At 35.6% G+C, this 23,368-nt stretch overlaps 1 protein-coding gene across 1 annotated transcript in view; it reads left to right on the top strand.

The window, feature by feature from the left end:
* ADAMTS20 (ADAM metallopeptidase with thrombospondin type 1 motif 20) overlaps window positions 1–23,368 on the top strand; it is an 81,427-nt gene that overhangs the window by 9,623 nt on the left and 48,436 nt on the right. Inside the window, exons 3-11 of the mRNA XM_062491150.1 lie at window positions 1,574–1,736; window positions 4,768–5,027; window positions 15,933–16,016; window positions 16,725–16,849; window positions 17,671–17,711; window positions 18,012–18,117; window positions 19,218–19,364; window positions 20,002–20,143; window positions 20,964–21,068. Of these exons, the coding sequence (XP_062347134.1) occupies window positions 1,574–1,736; window positions 4,768–5,027; window positions 15,933–16,016; window positions 16,725–16,849; window positions 17,671–17,711; window positions 18,012–18,117; window positions 19,218–19,364; window positions 20,002–20,143; window positions 20,964–21,068 (1,173 nt within the window). The remainder of the gene's footprint in view (window positions 1–1,573; window positions 1,737–4,767; window positions 5,028–15,932; window positions 16,017–16,724; window positions 16,850–17,670; window positions 17,712–18,011; window positions 18,118–19,217; window positions 19,365–20,001; window positions 20,144–20,963; window positions 21,069–23,368) is intronic.

Raw genomic sequence — 23,368 nt, 5'->3', positions numbered from 1 at the left:
GACAAGCTGTGGCATGTCTGTTTTCCTGAAGCCCTTTTCAGGCTGTTCTTGGTACACTTGATCTGCTGTCCTCTACAAATGACATGCCCTGGAAACACTGGATGTGAGAAGGCTAATGTGAATGTGTTAAGGATCCAGCATGAAGACTACATGCAAAGAATTTAAATTAAACTGAGGGGAAAAGTACTTCTGTGAGTTAGATTTAAACAGTGTTGAAATGAAAATACAATTTAGCCATGTCTTTTCTCATTGTGCAACAAAATTGGTGCAGAGGATTCATCCACAATGTGTTGACAATAGCTATGATAATGTTATGTATCAGGCAAGATTGCACATGGGCTTCATGCATGTGTCAGACTAACAGACTCTTACAGATCAACAACTGATAACTGCTAAAAAGGACCCCAAATTCAAGGGGATATTATAATTCCAGTACAATACTCTGGATACTAAAGTAGTTCTGCAGCAGTTTTTAAAAGATTTAGTAAGTTGTTTGAAAAAGCCCTATTCTCGCTTCTGTTCTCATTTATCCTGTTCTTCCACTCTCTCTATAGCCCTGAGTTTCAAGGTTGACATGAACATTTAATCTCTTAAATCATATTATGTAATTATTGCTACTGTCTTATTGGTCAATCTTATGCCTTACTGGCAAAACATCTGTCAGGATGCAGTGTACCTACTCACTTGATGTGTTTAATTGGCTGAACCAAGGAAGTTCCTAAAAAATTTTGAAAATAATTTGATTAAACTCTTGCATGTTTTTTTCTCCTCACAGTCTCCTCAGGTGGAGTACTTAAGCCATAGGAAATTATGAATTTGGTTAGAAGTGCAGTGAGAAAGAAGAGAGTCTGCTTTAGGATTTCATAATTGAAAGGATTATGGGGCAGGGGGCTGGGGGAAATGAGCTTAATTTTTGTTCTTTGTGTATGTGCCAGTGCTCTTGTTAGTAATCAAGTTACTGTGGTTCCCATTACGTAGTTACCCATGTGTGTCTGTGGTGGTCAGGGACAGGGGTGTTTTGGGTGAATCAAGGAGGAAACCACTTTAAAGGTGTCGACTTTGAATTTCTGGTGCTCCAGTCAAAAATCTTCAAAAAGAATATAATTTTAACACTCTTTCTAATCTATGGGGAAAATGTAATTTTAGAAGAAGAATGTTATATAAATTATGTCAAGTGCAGAAGGCAAAAAATCAGACCAGAATTTTGACAGCAGTCAAATTCTGAAATTCTTGATGGCCTTTACTCTCCTTTGCACAGTTCCCAACTGCTTGGTTATACCTAGCTTCTCTTTATTTTTGTGATCTCCTTTGTTTAATAACTCTTATAGTAATTACCTTTGATACATTGTTAATATGCAAGGTAATTTGAGTTATTCTGGTGGGGCAAATCCCTGAAATCAAACTTCTCTTGCCTTACTTTCCAGGTTTCACTGGAGTTTCCCCCATCTCAGGTGCATGTGTATCATCATTAACTTCAAAATTTTATCATAAATAGCTTTTATTTCAATCAAAATTATTTTTATATATGAGTATTTCCAGTGGAAAATAATTCAATTACTTCTCTTAATTTCAGATGGGCACCTTCAAGGCACATGATGGTGAATACATTTTAGAACCTCTGATGAAAGCGGATGGAGGTGAACATGAAGATGAACATAACAAGCCTCATCTTATATACAGGCATGGTGAACTTAAAAGAGAACATCAGAAATCCCATAAACCTTGTGAAGTTTCAGGTATAGCAATACTTTAAATTTCATTGTGCCTTTTTCTGATGTCAGATGTTCTGAAGAAAAAAAAAGCAAGATTTTATTTAGTAAATAGGTTTTCTCCACAGTGTGCCATTAGAACGTACACATCTTTTTCACATAGGCTTGTCAGCGGTTTATTTTGTTTTGTGAAAGTGGTAAATTCAAAAGTAGGACAGCATGTGCATATAAAAAAATCCATGATATTGCAGGAACTTTGATGTGGGTTTGCTTTTACACTTATATTGTCCGTTATGTAAACACTGAAAGAGTAGATCCAGGAGTTGTTGCTTAGATTCACCAAAGATAATGAACTTACTGCAAGTCTAGCAGATAATACATGACATCTGTCGTCCTTAATAATGGAAGTATCTGATATTACCCATTAATTTATTATAATCTAATCTTACCCATTTTTATAAATATTTGTGCTTATGAGTATTTTAATAATCTATTCACTCTTCATATTCATAATATTTCAGGAAGGGGGTCAACAGAATCTCTACCTTGGACTTCCAGAGAGTAGGCTTTGGCCTGTTCAGGGCACTGGTTCAAAGTATCCCTTGGGAAACAGTCCTTAATAACAAAGGGGTCCAGGAAGGCTGGACATAATTTAAGAAAGAAATTTTAGAGATGTGGGGAAAGGCCATCCCTATGTGGTGAAAGATGAGCCAGCAGGGAAGACCAGCTCCCTGATCAGTTCTTGGACTGAACAGGGAACTTTGGAACTCTTCTTGAGGAATATCTATGTAGATGGTTAAAAATATAAAGATTTAAAAAAAAGCTGGGATGACAAATGTTATTAATTTTGGAAAATTCTTATAATATACTATACACTTGGAAACATTATTTTCAGAATTCTGCTTTTCTGTAGATTCTAGGACCAGAAAATAACCGCTATGTCAAGCAAATGTTCTTATTCCTCTGCCATTTTTAAAATTATAAATAGTATTTACAGAACCAAGTTAGAGGTATTTCAGTTTATTTTGTGTCTTTTTTTTTTCTTTAATCTAAACAAGTTAGTGTGACAAAAGGCTTCAAGCATTAAGAACAGTAATTTTCTCCCTTTTCATTTTTCGGAACAATTACAAAAGATTATGAGCTAGGGCTTACTGTCATTTTGGGGGGAGTAAAGTTGCAGAAATGTTTATGAAGAAAAACTTTGGTTTTTTATGTTTCTGTCCTTCTAAAGAAGAGATGTGTCTCCTTTAGTGCTAGTCTTGCTTGGTTATTTATATCCTTTCTTTGCAGAGGAACAACTTGTATCACTGCTTGGAATCATGAGAGTTTCTCCAGTAAGGGAGCTTTGACAGAGGATATAGAGGAACATGGCATTCAATACATATTTTTAGTTTGAAATTGGGCCATGATGATTCTAAAATTGTCTACCAAATATTTTCTTCACTTTGTACTGTTGTCTTCTAAAACTAATTTGCCAATGAGAAGAATTTGTGTAACCTGTAACCCTGATATATGCCTTACTCAGGTCAGGGTAGGATATTTATTGCATTTCCTCAGTCCATAAGTTCTGTTTCCTTGATACTGGAAACTCATCAGAATTTGCCTGAATATGTTTAGATAAATTTGATAGCTATTACTCATCCACTTGTTGATTTCTGGTGTTTGTAACAGAATTAATTTGGTTTGGTCCATACATTTAGATAATCTTTAAACTCTCCCTTTAAATAGAAATGTTATTTCCCATTTTGCCAGTACTCTGGAATCTCAGACACCTCTGTGACCTAGTAAAGACTGTGTATATGAAATTGCTTCAGCCAGTTCCCTTCAGTGCATCCAACTCAGTCATTCAGAACACATAGAGTATATGTGGATACTCTTGCACTAGTTACTTTTCAGAGCCAATCCCTTCTTTGTCCCCTTGTTAGTGCTAATGATTTCACAATTGGTATAGCTTTATTTTGTGATTGATTTTTAAACAATTACTCAGTAAAGTGCTTGCTGTTGTCGCTACTGTTTTTCTTTCTGGCCATATTTTACCCTAACTTTAAGGAAGATAGTCTGTGGATCTCTCAAAAGTAGCTTAAAGTTTACACATGATGGCTCTTCCCTTGGATAATGGAATGTGTAGATTTAAATCCTCTCAAGTTGAGGCTGACAGAAGTGTGATCTCTGAATTCTTGGGTCAGTGTTGTAGTCACTAAGCTATTAGAATAAAATGATTAGGAGACATGTCCTTTGGCTGCTGCTTTTTAAGAGGGAAATCTAGTTTCCGGAAGGATAGTGGAGGTTTCTTCTGAAGGAGCTGGAGTGTCCAGTTACCTGCTTAAGTTCTAGAGAGTAGTGAGAATTCAGATATGCCTCTCCATTAAGTATTTTTTATGTGAGCTAAGATGATTCTGGTAAAGACACTGGTTTTTCTGTATTAGGCATCAGAAGCCTCTGGTGGCAGGACTGCACAGTGTAATTAGAAGTAGAGTTTGGAGATATCTGAGTAGATTGTATATTCCCTTTAGAGTCTGATTCTACATAATGAATATTTATAAAACTGTCAAAGAGGTCACTCACGGTTTTTGATGTGTACTTGCTTCTGAAGTTAAACTCCATATTTATTTAAATATAATATTATGTAAACTTGAAAGTCAGTAGGGACTTGGATGTAGTTTGTTTTCATTTCTTCTGCTGGTGCCAAAAGTTTGCGTGTAAAAATCTGTTTTGTTTAACTGACTTGTGTCCTTTGTTGCACTGATTAAGCTGTAGTGCTTATCTCCTTCCAGCCTTCCTGTTTGGATTATACTGCATTCTAGGAACTGTGTAATATTGCTGTCTCTTAACTAATTTGTAGCAAATAATCCATTTATGATAGAACTATATAAAAATATACAAGACATCTCATTTGATGTTCCTTTTATAGTCTTCTATAGTTTTGTGGGTTTTTTTTTAATTCTTGCACAGTTTCACTTGGAAATAGATCATAAATATAAGGTTTTGTATTTTGGGCAGCCTTTCTACTATTTAGCAGCTGCATTCAAAAGTAAACTGTTTTTTTTTTACTTTGCAGAGAAAGAGTTGAGGAAGAGCACTTTATTGCATCCAACCTTCAGCAGTTTAAATGGAGCGAGCAGCATTTTACAGAAGTCTCTCAATTTAGAGTATGCTTTAAATAATCTCTCTACAGAGGATGGTGGCAATCCACATTCCAGGAAAAAGCGTTTTCTTTCCTATCCAAGATATGTGGAAGTGATGGTCACAGCTGACACCAAAATGGTTCATCACCATGGGCAGAATTTACAGCACTATGTACTAACATTGATGTCAATAGTAAGTAAGTTCTTAAGTATTGGGAATTTTAATTATTTCTGTTCTGTTGTTTTCTTTTCTGCAACTTTCCTGTCTTCTGGTTTGATCAAATTCTATATAATAAAAGGAGATTATATAAACATAAGTTAAAGTTGGGTCAAAATTTAAGATTATGAATCTTTTCATTGTAATGCAGAGTAGGGTGTGTAGGTGAAGTGATGGGACACACTTCCTGATATTTTTCTTGCTTTAGAAGATTTCTTAAGCTTCAGAATGTGAAAAATACAGACTAATTACAGTAGACAGATGTTAAATAGCATTGGGGAAAAAAAAATAAAAAGCTTGGTTACCGTAATCCTATTTTTAAAATTTTTCAAGAAACTTCAGATTAATGTGGGTCAGACTTTATGTTGGTGTCATTTATTTGTGATCTTTATGTGGTAAATTCTTTCTTGAACCAAAAGTCACTACTTGTATTGATTCAGAATATAGTACGGGAAGCTCTAAAATCAAAAGTTTTACCATGACATCTGTTGAACCATCTGTTAGGAAAAGGCTTGCTAACATATTCTGCATTGTAATTATTTCTAGATATCTGTCCTTACATCTACATTTTTTCTTAATTTTTCTACTTTTAATGGTGTGAAGGTATGAAAGTTCATGTATTACCAAAAAAAATCCATACTGTGTTTTTCTCTTGTAGTATGGATTCAGTTTGAAATCCTTTCAAAACAATTGATCCCTAAGATTCCATTTTATTATAGTTACTTCCTTTATTAAAGAGGTGTACTAAGAAACAAAGTGAAGTGGTAAGGAAATTACTTTAAAATAGAGGCTTTTTTTTACAGAACTTTACAATAAAATGAAATTAAACATGTATCTTTTTCATGAAGCCTTGTTGTGATTATAGGTAATGTAATTCCTGATTTTTTTTTAAGAAGAAAGAATTATTCCTGCATCTGTAGATGTTGCACATTCAAATACTGTTCCTTACAGTGCAATATTTGTCATTTTACTTACACAAGTGGACTTACACGTGAATAAGATAAGCATTATATAATTGATACATAACAGAACCTATATATGAACTGTTTTTAAGGTCTAATATTAAACATGTACTGCATGAGTACAGAAGAATGCCATTTCTTTTCTAAGAAACTTGTAATTTCTTTCTTGTGCTTTCCTATCTGTACCGTAAAACTAGGGTTTTACACTTATTACTAGCTTTGGGGTAATAGCATTCAATAAGCCCCTACATCTTTAATGTGAGTTTAATATCTCTGAATATCTCTGAATGTGTCTATTCCATGTATATATATGCAGAAGGTAATCTTGGAAAAAAAATTCTTAAGATGTTATTTCTAGTAATGAGCTTTTGTAAGTGGAGATGTAAAAATATAAGTTCAGATCTTAATTTTAAATTATTTTCTTTACACTTCAGTTAATTCTGTGCACTTTCCCTTCCCTGCCTCCATTTCCCCCACAGAGTACATATCCCAGCTTGTATCCTTTCTTCTTGAAGCATTTCAGCAATGCCTTGGAATCACAGAACTTCAGTTGGAAGTCATCTGATCCAACCCTCTCCTGACATATATATGATTTATCAAACAAATAATGTGTATGAATATACAGGCTTCAGTCATGTCTTCTCCATAAGTTATTTTTCAATAAACTAGTAAAAAAATGTGAAGGATAGGAAAATAAATGGCTACCATTCTTTGCTATGTAATCTGCATTAGAATTTATCAATATGCTGGTGGGTCATTTCTTGACCCACGGGCCTCTTAGTATTTGAAATAGAACCATTTTTAGTCTTATTTGATTGCCTATAAAGGAAAGAAATGAAACTTTTAAATTTTATCCTTACTGCCATTGTACAGATAACTTTGAATCTGTATTTTTTAATACATTTTACAGGTACTTGTGTCTGGTCAAGCAACTTGTCTTATGGGAAATTGTCAGGTTGCTGGCATTTTAAGTAAATCAAGCATTATACTTTACTCTTGTAATAATTTTGAAAATTTTAAGGTTATTCAGTTCTGGCTTGGATTTTAAAGAAACCTAAAAACTTTAAGCATATAAATAGCATTAAATTTAATGAAACTTAGACATCTAGCTCCCAGAAGAACCTTTGAAATCCTGGTCTGTTTTTATTTTATTTTCTTTGAGGCTTTTTTTTTAGCATCAACAAAGCCACCAAAGTAAACTTACTGCTGTTTTATGAGTGGAAAATAAGAACTGAAATATACTGCTAAATATTTTTAGGGTTTTAAGTGTCTTGTCACTCATCCAATTTGACCTGAAAAGGCTTAGCTCTCAGCATGCAAGTAATCCCATTGAACTGGAACTGGCATGCATTTTCTCATTTCTTTAAAACTGCAAAAATGTTGGCAATATAAGTATTCACGTTACTTAACATTACATGTTGGAAATACTTTCTCATTCTGAATGAAATATGTACTTCAAGATAGAAAGAGTACCTTTGTCATAGGATTTAATGAAAAATTACTGTATTTCACCAGAAAGAGGGGCATTATTTAAAGTGAAACAATAAATAAAACAATAAGAATACTGTAGTTTCTTAACTTGCACTGTTTCTTCCTGTTCCTCCAAGCATTGTATCAGCAGAGCAGGCAGTAGGCACTGCCTTAATAGATTTAGTAACTGGAGGACTTAATCTTAGACTATGATCTGAAAGTTCAAAGTCCTGAACATGAAGGCTTGATCTTAGCAACTGAAATAATTCATTAAGATAATGGAGTTTACTATAAAATTCAAAACCATCTGGAATTTGATTCCATGAAACATTTTGAGGTACTGTCCTCATATTCTGAATCACAAACCTGATTATTGACATGCTTTTAAGTACTGTACTGCTTATACAGTTTGTTTGGTCGTAAAAAACCTACTTGATCTGTTCTTAGTCTGCTTGCAGCAAAAACTTTGTAATCTTGCCTTTCTGAAAAGAAATCATGACATGTAAAACCACCTGTGGTAGGGCTATGATGGCCAGCTCAGATTGTGAGCTTGGCTGACTGCCTAGTCATGTGAGTGCTAAAGTAGAGCATGGGAGGGGGGCCACTGTGCATTCAAGGAGAGGATTGAGACAATATCAATTTAGATCTGTTAACTTGCAGTGAAACTGTGAAACCATAAAGTAGTGTTGTATCATGGTAAAACAGTACTATTATGGTGTTAAAATCTGGTGCTTTTGATTTTCATTAAGACAAAAACTTTAGTAAAGTTTTATGGCTACTATCTTTTACTGAAATATGAAATGGAAGGTAGTGAGTAGTAGATCTTAATAGGAAAATATTTTTCTAGTTAGAGTCTTGTTCATCCTTTTTTTCCATTGTCATCATCAGCACTGATCATGAAGTATTTTCTATATGGAAAGACTGTGTGCACTGATGTGCCCCATCATTAAAACTGACAAATTATTTAATCTTAATATATATGGGATGAATTTAAAGACTGTTTCTATCCTTTCTTTGCAGTTCATACTGTACAATAGTTAGCAGTTCATCTTTGAAAACATAGATGTATCCTGGCCTTTAAGAATATTTGGCATTACTGATTTTGCCTATAGTCATAATTTAAAAATAGGCAGTAGACCTAAATATTTTGTAGGTTAATAATTTAATTTGTATGACTACCATCTGAAAGGCAATTAATATAATTACATTCAAAATTTAAAGGTGAATATATTGTTCCTTGTATCTGTTCCTTAGAACCTCACTAGTCTATTTTGCCCCTTTCTCATTCAGATCATTGTAATAGTATTAAAGCTACAGCTTTTTATCTCTCATCCAGTAAAATCTAGAAAACCAGCACAAGGAATATTTTTCTTGGCATAAGCCAAGAATATACCTTATTATGTTTCTTCTGTGTATATAAAACCCCATGATCTTGTGCATTTGGCATGGTTGAAATGAAAGTGGATATTTGTTTATGCACCAATGAATATACATTGCTGGAAACAATTGTTTTCAAAGTATCATTCCTATAAATTCTCTGAGCTGGCCTTCTTATTTTTCTTGACATATGGATATCTGTAGGTATAAAACCTACTATTTTAATTGTGACTGTCCTTGTATTGCAACTCCAGGGTGCCTGTATATTAAATGTCATAATTGATACCTCACTGCATCTTGAGGTCCACCAACTAATACAGAGGTATTAGTGTGCCCAGGTAGCCAAGAAGGCCAGTGGCATCCTTGTATGAGAAATAACATGGCCAGCAGGACCTGGGCAGTGATTGTTCCCTTGTACTCAGCACTGGTGAGGCTGTACCTTGAATGCTGGGTGCAGTTCTGGGGCTCTCACTGCAAGACATTGAGGTGCTGGAGCACAGCCAGAGAAAGGCAGGAATGCTGATGAAGGGTCTTGAATACAAGTTCTATGTGCAAGAGGAGTGGCTGAGAAAGCTGGGGGTGTTTAACCTAGAAAAAAGGAGGCTCGGGGGAATCGTACCACTGTGTACAACTACCTGTCAGGAGATTGTAGTGAGTTGGGGGTCAGTTTTGTCTCCCAGGTAACAAGTGAAAGACCAGAGAAAATGGTTTCAAGCTGCACCAGGAAGGTTTGGAAAAAATTATGTCATGGAGAGGGTTTTGAAGCGTGTAACAGGCTACCCTGGGAAGCAGAGGAGTCACCATCCCTGGAGGCAAGTAAAAGGTGTGCAGATGTGGTGCTTAGGGAAGGGGTTTGATAGTAGACTTGGCAGTGTTTGGTTGAACTCAATGATTTTAAGGGCCTTTTCCTACCTAAGTGATTCTATTTTGCAGTATGTAGGCAAGGATATACTTGCCTGTTTTTACATTTCACTACTGTGAGTACTATTCTATTTTGTCTGGGTGGTGGTTGTTCTTCATTAGATATTCAGTGTTCAGATTTGTCTCTATGACTTTCTGTTTGGTGGTAATCATTCAAGGGGTGTTCCTAAGGTGAAGTCTTGGTACTGTTGATTTATAACTAAGACCTTGCTTTAAGCTGGTACCCATCTCATATAATAAGAATAGGAACAAAGAGTAAGGAGACATGTTGCCAAGCAACACTCATGTGTTTCTCTAAGTACCTCCTGACTGTTAGAGAAGCCTGTCTATGGCTGTGTCTTGTGAAATGATCTTTTAAGGTAGTTTCTTTTAGACTGTGAAAGTAAGGATGCATTGACATTGTGCTGTACATGATGGCGTTTGATATGATCTGATTATAACTGTGGTGCATATTTTCATTGAAGAGTTGTAGGTAGTGATGATCGTGACTGTTACCATCTTCTGAGTTATTGCAATATTAAAGGGATATCTTTATACCCATCTCAGTCATAAGTTAGAGCTAAGACAGAACACAAGCATTCCTGATAGGGTGTCCCCAGCTCTCAACTAAGCCCCACACAGCCACTTGCTCACTCCCCCACCACCAAGATCAGGGAGAGAACCAGAAGGGTAAAAGCTAGAAACTTGTGGGTTGAGATAAAGACGGTTTAATAGGGAAAGCAAGGAATTAATTCAGTGCTTCCTATGGGCAGGCCAGAGTTCAGCCATCTCCAGGAGACAAGGGCCCCATCACATGCAATGGTTACTGGAGATGACGAACTCGATCACTCCAAATGTTCCCCTCTTCCTCCTCCTTTCCCCCACTGTTCCATGTATGGAACATGATGTCACATGGTCTGGAATCTCCCTGTGGTCAGTTTGGGTAACCTGTCCAGGTTTTGTCTCCTCCCAACTCCTCCCATGGGCACCCCCAGTCTCCTCCCCAGTGTGGCAGTATGAAAAGCAGAAAAGGCCTTGGCTCTGTGTAAGCCCTGCTCAGCAGTAACAAAAACATCTCTTTATTATCAACCCTGTGGTCAGCACAAATCTAAAGCATAGCCCCATACCAGCTACTATGAAGACAATTAGTTCTACCCTAGCCAAAGCCTACACAAGAGGCAACTCAGCCTTTAAAAGGGATGTATTCTTTCCTTTTGTCTCCTAAAGCACTCCAGTAGGTGACGTGTGGAACCTCTTCATGTGGACAGTAGATTAAACAGGACTTGGGTGAGGGGGCAGTAAATGACCTAAAACTTATAGGGGAAGAAAATGCTAAGTCTGAGGCATAGGTATACTTGAGCAAATTTGCATGAGAAGTCTTTGCTGCTGTTAGGATCCACTTGTTTTGTACAGAAATATGCATGCAACAGAAGAGGAGTAGCATCAACAAAAATAACACGGCTCTTGTGCTGAAGCACTAACTGCTCACATTACCTCAGACAGTGTTTGGATCTTACGAAATATATGATGGAATTGGTATGACACTGGAAAAGGTGAAGGAGAAATCTCCCAGATCCTGGGTACCTTACATGCTTTCAGCACTACAATGATACATAAGAGATTTTGGAGCCTGCAAAAGGCATACAAGCTATTAAGTGATAGCATGTTACTTTCAGGGGATGTGAATGTTTGTATTTTCTTGGTACCACAGCTGTGTGTAATAGACAAGAGGAAAGAAAGAGGTCTTGTAATACAATGTTTAGGGGGGGAAAAAGGAAGGAAAAAAAAGAGCTGAACAAGATATATCCAATTGGATTTGAATATATAATTTACTTATCTTCCAGCTTCTAGGTGTACCTGCTTGTTTATGAGTACCTTTTCTAAATAGGGCATTTTGTCACTGTTCACAGTCACACTTTTGTGGGCAGTTGCAACAGGGTTGTGAAAACAAACTAAGCTTTGTAACCAAGTGGCTGCCAGTCAACTGTCAGACGAAGCTGTCTGACTTAATATTTCAAAATTTCATGAAAATAAAACCTGTGATCCTTCCACTAAAGTTTAACTAGTTTCATTTATATATATTTCCCCCCATTCTTTCTTGCTGTACTCTGGTGCAGAGGCTAGTTTTAAGAGTTTGAAAAATCTCTTGAAACTAATTTCACTTTTTCTTGGCTATTACCTCCTACTTCAAGCCTGTATTTAGATCACTGTAAAGCAAGTAGATCTGGAAATTGTAAAGAAATGGTGCTTTCTATTAAATTCCTATCCCATTTCATCATTCTTTTTCATGAACGCTTCCAATAAGAGATGATTGAGAGGGTTATCCTTGGAATACAGGAGCAGGGAGTAATTACCTTTTAATTATTTTTTCACTAAAAATAAGAATCTTATATTCCAGATCTCTGATAGTTCCCTGCATCATTATATCATTTCTAGTCTCAGTGGATTATTTTAGTTTGCTTAGTTCCTTAGGTAAATCTTCAAATTTGATTTGTGGTTATCAGTTTTCAGGATTTTTCTCTTCACATGTGTTCAACCATGCTGAGAATGTATACTGAACTTTGCTGGTAAGGGCATCTTGTTATCAGCGTACAGTCTTGCTCTTTGATCTTTTGAAAGTACTGGTAATAACTAAATGTCTAGAGGTCATTAAAGTGCTCATGAGGCAAAGGATTCATAGTTGACTGAACCATAGGATTAATGAGAACAGTGTTGTTTTACATTTAGCATGAACTTTCTCTCAAAATGGAGAAAGGTATGTTTCAGATTTTGGCAGGAGCTGCTGACCTCTGGCATCTACCCGACCTTATTTCAGTCCTCAGCTATTCTCCAGAGAAATAACCAGTACATTATTCAGATGGTGAATAGATACACTGTTGAAAGTCCTGCAACAGATTCTCTTCAGGCATGCAATGAGATATTTTTTCTCAAATATACCTACTCAGTCTAATGCATCTCATCTGAGGTATGAGTAACTAGATTTGTGTTTTGAAGATACACTTTTGCTCAAATATTTTAAATGGACATTGGGTCAACAGGTAGGAAGGAAGACTCTCGATTCTGTATTTTGTGTTGGTATCTTTGCCTCCTCTGTTTCCAGATTTTGTTAGCAGGAAAACCTTAACAGAAAGCACTTGCACAGCAGTAAAATAATTTTTTCAAGGAACTATTAATGTATATGAGGGAACATCCATCAACTACAGTATAAGTACTACTACAGCCATGAACAAAAATGGCTAAGTTTTAGTTACAAAAAGGCTCCAGCTTCAACTCCTTGCCTGAATCATTCTAATCACCCAGGAGCAGAAATTATCTCTACTATAACAGAGGAGGCATTTGAGAAACTTAAGGCTAATTTGGCACTGAAGGTTGAAAGTCACAGTTTAGGCACTCGGGCATTATTTGTTGTTAGCTGAACTAGTTAAACACTCCCATTCAGTTCTCAATCCCTTTGCCTATTCTACCTGATCTATATAGCCTTAAAGTACTGGACAACTCATGTATTGGTTTTTGTTGATTGTGTCACTGCCTCGGATGACCTGCATGCTCTTTACTTGACAGCCAGTGAAATGCATCTGGTTCCTGAGTTTCAGAGCTTTCTGTTCCAAAACCAGGCATTAACTCGGCTGATTTTCAGGTTAATTAAGAGATGTTTTGGACTAATCTAGTAGCGTTCTGTGATGGAGTAACTGCATCAAGGGCAAGGAAAGAGCTCTGCCTGGTCATCTGCAAAGCCTTTATACAGCCCTGCACTACAGTCTGACCAGTAAATTGGAAATATACGGATTTGATGCATGGACTGTTAGATGGAAAAGGAATTGAGTGGATGGCCAGCCCAGAGTTATCATCAATGGCTCAATGTCCAAACAGAAACCAGTAAAGAGTGGTGTCCCTCAAGGGTCCATACTGGAACCAACACTTTCTAATATCTTCTTCAGTGACAGTGGCAGTGTAATTGTGGGTACCCTCATCAAGTTTTCAGATGACACCAAGTTCAGTAATTCAGTTGTCTTGCTTGAGGGAAGGGATGCCATCCAGAGTGAGCTTGAGAGGCTTGAGGAGTGGGCCTGTGTGAATCTCATGAAGGTCTACAAGGCCAAGTGTAACAACCGTGTCCAGTGAAAGAAGTCTGTGTTATTGCTGTACATATATAATAATCTCATATAGGTTTATGCTGTAACAAATTGTCAGTTGTAAGTGCCTCTTGTATCAGCTTAAATGGTATTAGAATCAATCCTGGGAACAAGTGTCTTCCCATCCTTGGAATATGCCAAAGATCCTCACAGATCTCATTTCAGATTCTCCTCTGACATGATTTTGAAATGCCATATGAACCATATTCTGTTTCTTCTTTGCTGAAGAGAAATAAAACTTGAAAGAATTGGGCTGGAATTAATCTGCTTTAGCCTCATATATCTGAAAATTAAACATCTTGTCTCCTTCCATAGTAAAGGGATGAAGAAATGAAATAGCTGCTCTTCCTGTCTTGTATGAAAATATATGTTTAAATACATACATATCTCTAGACAGTCATGTCTGCAGAATAGTTCTTCTCCTTCTCAACTGACCATTGATGGAATTTGTTCCCTATTAGTTACATGAGTTGAGATGGATATGATAATTGTGTTATTGTGAGACAGCAGTTCCTACAGGAACATACTTTGACTGTAGGAAGTATTAATACCCAGAAATAACCTTTCTAAGTTTATCAAAGTGATTCTCAAAGTATAAGAATAAATTATGAGCTTGATTGTGGTAATTTTGATATTTGAAAAATGGTAGTTTATTCCACTCAAGTTCTGCCTAAATTGTGCTTGAGCATTTCAGATACTTTTTATAAAGGCTTCTGAGTTTGTCCAAGTCCAGTGGATTCAGTGCTTCAGCAAGTATTTGAGAGATGTTCCTCATTCCCACCTAAGAATAATTGGATACTTGCTGGTTAGTAACCAAGAAAGGAGTCCATATGGAAGGAAGCAAACAATAGCTGAAATGTGTTCTCCAGATGGGTTCTGAAGCTCTGGCTCCTCCCCTACTCTTACTGAATCCTCTACTTCCAGCTTGTTTGTAAACAAATGAATGAAGGACAGTGCTGCATACTATGTTATCTCCAGTTTAGAGAAGGGTGAGTTGTGAGCCAGTGCTCTGTCAGTTCTGTTTTAGCAGTATTACTTGACCTCAGGTAAATAGAATTTATATACTTCAAGGCTGTGGTTTCAGAAGAAATTTGAGCCAGTTCAGATGGCTCAAAAGACTTTTGAAATAGGTCTGTTCTTCTTCCCCTTTCCTTCTATCAGCACTAGTGTTGGAGACTGCACCAGAAATGAGAGCATGTTGACCAGTATAACATGATTTAAAAAAATAATTTTGCAGCTGGATCAATTCCTTAATCACTTTTATAGCCTTGCAACCTTAGCACAAGCTTGAAGGGAGGAAAGGCAGTACTTCTGTGTTTGGTGGCAATGTTTGTTTACATAAGGCTGTCCTTTGACTACCGCTTTAAGCCAGAATTCACATGGATGAGATATCTGAAGCCGTTACTTGGAATGTAGAAACTTTTTAACTGCTTTTATGAGAAATAACTTTCACAGTAGTTGACTTTGTTGTATGGAATTGACTCATGATTGTTGCTATCTGTCTGCAGGAGTATGTATTAAAATGTCCTTTGGTTATACAAATACAGATTTTATGAATGCTGAAAGATACCTTTGTATGTGTCGTGTATTTTCAATACAATTTTACAACTCAGTCCAGCTTCCATTAAAAGCAAGGTAAAAACTTACTTGTTCAAAGTTGCTTTTTAAAACTCTCTAATATTTCAGGTATTGATTGTACAAATTGTCCATATAAAGCAGCTTATGCCTCACAGTAACATTACTTTTTTCCTTTATTTGATATTTTATAAATAAACTGTTTAATAAGTGTTCTTTTTACATTACCACTTCAACATGGTGTCTGTCTGTTTGGAAGTGAATATAGAATTGAAGCTGGTCAGGTATTAAAAACTGAGAAAACCTTTTTTTTCATCACTACATCCTTGGGTAGAAGGTACAGTTGGATGCATGAGATACCTGTTGTGTAATGGCTTGCCTTTCTTCGGAAATCTGTTTGTTTCATTAATAGACATAGTTTACCAGGTGAGTTTAATACTCTAATCTTATTTTTTTCTCTTTAGGTTGCAGCAATCTATAAAGATTCAACTATTGGAAATCTTATTAATATAGTTATTGTCAAATTAATTGTAATTCACAATGAACAGGTAAGAAAAATAAGTATTTAGAAGATATTATTATATTAGAAATGAAATGCATGAATTTGCATTGTAATTATAAAATTTAAATTTTTTTAGTTTAAATATAAAATATTTTCTTAAACTTTGTAATTTTGTTTTAAAATAGGAAACAATATGTCAAATGCAGGATTGACTTCAGGGCCTGTATTTAATGACTCTATTTTCCTGTCTCTCTATTAGCACGTCCAGTTGTCCTACACTGACATAAATCAGATAGTATATGAAAGATTATGGCAGAACTACCTAAAGTGTGGTTATGCTCATGGAAACATGGCAGGAAAATGGCAGTTTTTATAGAGGGTTTCGATGGAAGGCTTTCAGCCCTAACAGCTGTAATATTTTAAGACTGTAAGAAGTACTTGCTTTTCAAATACATGGATTTAATATTTATTTATCATAAACGTCCTGTCACTATATTTTTATAATGTTTAACACATGGTAAATGCTCATATATGTTGTTTAGAATAATGGGTTCTTATGGCAGATGACTTGTAGCTAAATTCAGATCTGATCCTTCGAACAAATCTGCTGAGAGAATTCTTATGTGGAGTCCTTCCTGCTGACTTTCTTTCCATGCTCAAGTCGTTATTTGCAGATTAGCAGCACAAATGACAATGCAATAAGTGCATGAATATTAAAACCCTTATTTGATGTTTTTGACCATTTCTTGCTTAGGAAGGACCAGCTATCACTTTTAATGCAGCTACTACTCTTCGTAATTTTTGCTTATGGCAACAAGCACAAAATACTTTGGATGATACTCACCCTTCTCATCATGATACTGCTGTTCTCATCACTAGGTACAGTATCTAAAGTAGCCACAATTACTCAGATAGGTGAGACAAATGCTTTAGTTTTGTTTTCACAATATAATCTTTCAGCCATTCCACTGTTTGTTCATAGATAGGTGAATAACACTATCTTGCCATTCCAAAACTCTGATGATCAGTATATGAGCAATTACTCTGACATTGCTATGTTGATAGATAAGCATCTAATGATCCTTCTGTTAAAGATGATAGTAATTAATTAGACCTGAAAGTGCTGCAAGGAAATTAAATCTAGCTATAGTACATACATGTGATAAGGGAAGAGTGTTGTACATAATAGAGTCAACTGAAGGATGCAGTGACAGACAGCTCCGTATAGCCCTGATGTAATCAGAGCTATCAAAAGCTTAAAATGGAAAGCATATAAATATTAGTATGTTTTCTTCCTGTACACCAATCACCTCAGTGATGGTTCTGATGTTCATTCTTTATAATAGTCTCGTTTTCATTCTTCTTTTTCACTTATTTTTCCCCCAGTGTTCAAGTTTCAAGTATACTGCAATCTGCATGTTTGTCAGCATAATTTCATACTCAAACTACCTGCTGCATTGTAGAGAAAGAATGTAATAAATTTTTATTCTTTGCATGCTGGATGAAAAGCAGTACTGTGGGCTTAGTCTGGTTAATTTCAATTGCTTCTTTCACTGGAATACAAATTGTTTGAATGGCCTGTAACATTAAAAATTGAGAATCAGATTTGCAGTTGCTGTAACTAGTATAGCAACAATGAAATACTTTAAAAATATTATTTTATATGCTGTAATGATTTGAAATAAATCTTTTCTTTCAAGGGAAGATATCTGCAGAGCTAGAGAGAAGTGTGATACTCTTGGTGAGTTACTCTTTTTTATCAGTATGGTTTTATATATGAGAATATCAGCATGAGGAGAAAAATCAGTTAGCAATAAGTCAGAAAATAGAAAATTCAAGGCACAGACAAAAATAATGGTTTCACATTGCTTATTGCTGTTCTCTCCTGGCATGTACTTTGGTGCCAGGTAGTTGTTCTTTTTGTGTAAACTTGCTGCATGCTTGAGGTACAACTTTCTACTTGAGTCCCATAGCATTCACTGTAATACATGGCAATATGTGAAAATTCATTAAGCTTTTATATAAGGATTCAATTTTGCAGGTTTAGCAGAGCTAGGTACAATGTGCGACCCACTACGCAGTTGTTCTGTAAGTGAAGAAAATGGATTGAGTGCTGCTTTTACTATAGCACATGAGCTCGGACATGTGTAAGTACCTCTTTCCTGGCAGGTAATGTTTTTTAAAAAATTCCTTTTAAATATGAGCAATTTTCAGCAGTGGGCTTTGCGTTTCTAAGATGGTGCAGTCTGATATGTCCTTTTAGAAGAGTCATTATTTTTGCCGCTTGCAGTAAGCCAGGTAAAGAAATTGTGAATTTTATTACTTGATTGATGTCCTGAATTTTAGAAAAAACTGTCCAAAGAGATGAATTCTGTCCTTTTGTCATATGAACTGGTTGGGACACTGGGACATACCCTAGGTAGTGCAACATAGTCCTATTAAGTCTAAGTGAATTCTAGTCCTTTTAGGAATTTACCTTTAAGAAAAGACAATTGTTAATATAACACAGAAATATTCTTCCTTCTGTTTGATCCTTTCAGAATACAGTAGAGTAACACAAAGAGAAATACTTTACACTGAAAAATAAGAGGAGATGACAGCATTTTATTTTATGAAGCATACCTCATCAGTGATGGCAGCAAGGTGCTATACTCTAGCTCCATGAGCATGCCACAGTGTAGGTAACGTTCTGTAGGTTACAGAGCTCACTAGCTAGCTTGTTCATTTTCATGTGCCTGCAAGTCCACTTACACACATGATATTTGTCTTGGTACTCGAACCAAGACAGCAAAATAAGATGGTGTGTTATTTGCATTAAGTATGATATTGATGTGCTCTGACGTTTTTGTTACTGAATAGTTAGAGTTATGATGTGAGTACTGGGGTTGCATGTTGTGGACAGACCAGCCATGGTCTGCATATTCACTTGAGGAGATGGGTTGTTCCTTTAAAGTGGCACACTCTTAAAACACTGGAATTTTTTTGGTAAGCTAAAAAAAACGTTAATTGTAAAATTCATCCTGTACCCACCACTAAATAACAAGGAGAATATTTGGATAAGGGGATAATTACGTAAGGCGTTTTAAAGATACCTGTTGCCAAAAGGTCAGATAGATGTATTAAGTGAGTCTCATTAAATTTTAAGGCATTTTCAAACTTGAAACTCAAGCATTTGCTGCTACAGCAAAGAGAGTTTCAGTTAATTATTGCTGAATTTGTTTTGGAGTTTTTCTGTTTTGCTTTTTAGGTTTAATGTGCCTCATGATGATAGTTTTAAATGTAAAGAAGCTGGAATTAAACATCAGTATCATGTGATGGCTCCAACTTTAAATTATCATACAAATCCATGGACCTGGTCAAAATGCAGTCAAAAATATATCACTGAATTTCTTGAGTGAGTGTCAATATAATGCTGTGGTTTGGAGTGGGTTGGTTTTTTTTTTTTTGTTTTTTTTTAATTCCCTGACCAATTTCTTTTAATTTTGAGAAGTATTTTAAAGGTATTGCTCAAATATAATTTTTGCATTGTTCTTTGGTTTAACCACTGACTTGCAGGGCCTCAATCCTCCAGAAAAATGCATGTATTTAACTTTTTCAGTGATTCATTAAAGTTGCACTGAACATGCAAAGCTTATAAGATTTTTTTTTTAATGTAGTGGTATTGTTTATTAAAAATACCTTCAGGATTATTTTAGTAAGTTAGAATAGGCACTCTTTATTTTCTAAAGTTTTTATGTTAAAAATAAGGGATGGGTATAGTTTAGGCAGTACCTTTCTTTTCCTTTCCTCTAAAAAATGAGAAAAAACCGCACTTTATGTTGTTTGGTTGATCTAAATGCAGAATACAACAAAGGAAAATCGAGTGACCTGGTATATTTCATTATTCATTAATTCAACTAAAGTCATTATTTAGGCAAGTAGGCATGCAAACCCATAACTCCACTGAGATATGCATGCATGTTCTATGAATAATGAGAAGGTTCCCAATGAATTGACTGATTTATTCATATTTTGTTCCTGTTTTACAACAGTACTGGTTATGGTGAATGCCTCCTAGACAAACCTAGTGGAGGAACATATGATCTTTCCTCTCAACTACCTGGGTCAATGTATGATGTCAACAAGCAGTGTGAGCTTACGTTTGGTATCGGGTCACAAGTATGCCCTTACCTGGTGAGTGAAAACCAGACAAAGTCGTGCTTAATCTCTACTAAAAATTAGTGAAAATTACTGGTTTGGGAGTAATTTTACCTTGAAATAACTAAAATAACAGGTTTTATTTTTTGAAGTGGAAGAGTTCAGTAAACAGCATTGCAATTATGACTTTATTCACTGCTGACAGGAATAGTTAGATTTTGGACCAATTTGTAAAGTTCCTCTACCAGTATTGTATGTCTTGTTGGAGCTGTTTAAAGAAGAGCATTTAAGCTGAGGTTCAGACTGAATTAAGTTGAGCTTTTTGATGAGGTAAAATGTTGTTTAAGAGGAGTCAGGCTTTTTGAGAATAGGGAAGGGAAGAGAAGGGAAGGGGGACTTCAAACACCCAAGTGTTACTGCTTTGCAAATTTTGTAATCCATAAAGGTAATTTGTCTGTTAAGTCTTTTAGAAATTTGAAAATGAGGCTTTCTGCTTAATTTTCTAGTCAGTATATGTAATTCTTGTTAAATTCACTTAGAGTCTTTTTCTGGGGGTTTATATGGAAACAGTGGTGCACAGTATTAACTGTAACCTCTTACATATTTTAAAATAAAACTTTCTGCTGAAGTAGAAAACGAAGTTATCTATTAATCTAATGGGATCAATTTCAGATATTCCACATTCCTGCTTGGTCTTAAGCAAAATCTATTTTGGTTTTGTGGGGTTTTATCTGTGAAAAATGCTAGTACAATAGCAAACAATAAGCCTGCACAGTGTGAGAAAATAAAAATAATTGCAACTAATGTCTAAAACGGTATTGCAAGTGCAACAAAAGTAATCTGGTTTTCTTTTTAGAAACAATGCAAACGCTTATGGTGCACAAGTACAGAAGGTGTTCACAAGGGCTGTCGTACTCAGCACATGCCTTTGGCTGATGGAACAGTTTGTGGTGTAGGAATGGTAAGCCTTGTTTTGTTTCTCAGTAGTTGCAATTTTGGATGTAGGTAACAAAGATCAGTGCTTACTGTGTGACAATACTGTGCCTATAGAATACTGATTGTGTGAAAATTGTCTACCTGACTTTACCTGCAGTTTCTCTTTGTTCTGTAATCTTGTCACATAAACACCCACAGTTTGTCTATTCAGAGTAATTATTAAAGTTTACAGGTGCCACACTGGTTAAAAGTAGGTGAAAGAAGTCAGGGGGAAGTTGACATCTTTCCTTCTGTTTGAAATGTTCAGCTCATGCCTAATAAGTTGGTTTTTTCCTGATTGGTAGTGGCCAAAGTAGAATTGTCTGAAATATGACATCCCTTAAGTGTGTTTTGTCTTATTGAACCAGACCAACTTACGTATGAGCCACTTAGGTACAGGTGTATTCTTTTTTTTGGAAAGAAGGAGTCTTTGCATTAGTGTCTGGTCTCAGTAGTTATTTGTATCTGTTTTAGAGAAAATATGAAAGCACGTGTCAAGACCTCTTCACCCACTCCAGCAGGTGCCTTAAGCATGCATAACTTGTGTTAATTTTCTGTCTTGCCTATTGTAACATAATTCAGGTTACTTGGGTCTGTTCATTGCTAAAAACAGGAGCTCTCTTCTCATTTATATTCCAATGTATAAGGCTGCCTGGCTGCTTGAACTATGGATTGAATGCATTGACTAAAACAGGTTAAAAGATTTAAAAAATAAGTGAAAATTGTGTTTCCTATATTCTGCTCATTGGTTTATTTGGTAAAGAGTTTTTTGGTGATAAAGGTGCCACTCCCTGCTTCCTCATTTGCTAGTCTTTGAATGCAGATCCTGATCTGTAAACTTCGACAATATAGCCTTTCTGGGGCTGTCCATATGGGTGATGAATATCTAACTGGTAGATATAGTCAAGGCAACAGTAGTGGTGGAGGCTAGTTGTATCCAGTTTCCAGTGAAGATTTGAAACTTTTAGTTTTGGATTTGTATGTAGTTTGGAAAGTGAACAGAAATTAGGGGTTTAAGTCCTTTACTGGTCTAGTATTTGGCTTCTTCATATGTCACTTCACAACCAGCAAACAGAAGTGTTCTCTTACTTGTTCAGTGTATTGTGAGAATAAATATTTTTAAAATTTTTTACATGGTGCAATATGACAGAAATTATCATAAGTGTGAGTGGTTTATTATGTTCAGCTTATATAGTAGTGTGATTTGGCAGTTTCAGTGTCTGGGAGCAAAGTTAAGTTTTTAAAAAAATATTTTTATATGTTCAAAAATGATTAGACATTTTAATTTAATTCCTTTGTATAATAGGCTCAGTTATTTCTAAATTTCACTCAGTTATTTCTAAATTTTTCCCAACAACTGTTAATCTTAAAAGATCCCATGTTTGGTAAGACAATACTAGCAAGGAATTTGAAAACAGTGTCTTAATAGATAACAAATGTAGTGGGTAAATTGTCTCAAATGGCTTCTTTCTGTCTTGCAAGATTAGAAGTTACTTGAAGGCTGTAGTGGAAGCTTTGCTTGATTATAGCCTATGTATGCTGTTGGTGTTACAATGTTTAACCCGTTTTTCAGTCAGTCACTCATCAGAAAGGAAGTTCATCTTTTATGTAAACTTCATTAGTAATCTTCAGTTAGATTGACTCTAATTCGCCAGCATCAGAGGATTTCTTTTATATAAGAATACAAAACCCTATTTTATGTAATTAGTGCAGTGGAACCATTTTTTTCTAGGAAGTAAAGAGCTAATTACAGTCATTGCCTCTGAAAGATGTAAGAAAGAACAGCAATTAATTAATCTGACAAATTGTTGTCTGTTCCTGACTGGGGGACAGCTCTTCTCAAGCTTAGGCTGCAAGTTGCTGCTAATGTTAATGGGCATAAGATGTTGTTACTACTAATTGTAATTAATATTTTCCAGCAAGCTAAACTGATTTGTATTTGGCATTTGTGATATTATTGCTGTGATGGGTAGAGAAAAGATCCATTAAAGTATTTTTTTTATTTTAGTATCAACTACTTAAGATCAGATTTCAAATGTCATGTGTCATATTAATGGATCTTGCTCTATGCATTGCTCTAACAGTTGAATTTAGTGAAGCATATCTGAGTCAGAAAACTCCCACCTTCAAAGACGAAAAGTTGTTGAAACCACCTATCTCCCAGGAGTGGCATTCTCAGAATAAGTCTTTATTGCTATGAAAATAACAGCAAAAATTCCCAATAAAGTGTGAGTGGTTTATTATTATTTTTTGAGGCACTCTGATTCTTCCTGGATTCCTGGGAAA

Source organism: Cinclus cinclus, chromosome 4 (assembly GCF_963662255.1).
Source record: "Cinclus cinclus chromosome 4, bCinCin1.1, whole genome shotgun sequence".
In the NCBI taxonomy this organism is placed as follows: domain Eukaryota; kingdom Metazoa; phylum Chordata; class Aves; order Passeriformes; family Cinclidae; genus Cinclus; species Cinclus cinclus.
Note: the sequence above shows the minus strand (reverse complement) of the source record. Positions and strands in the feature narration are given on the sequence as shown.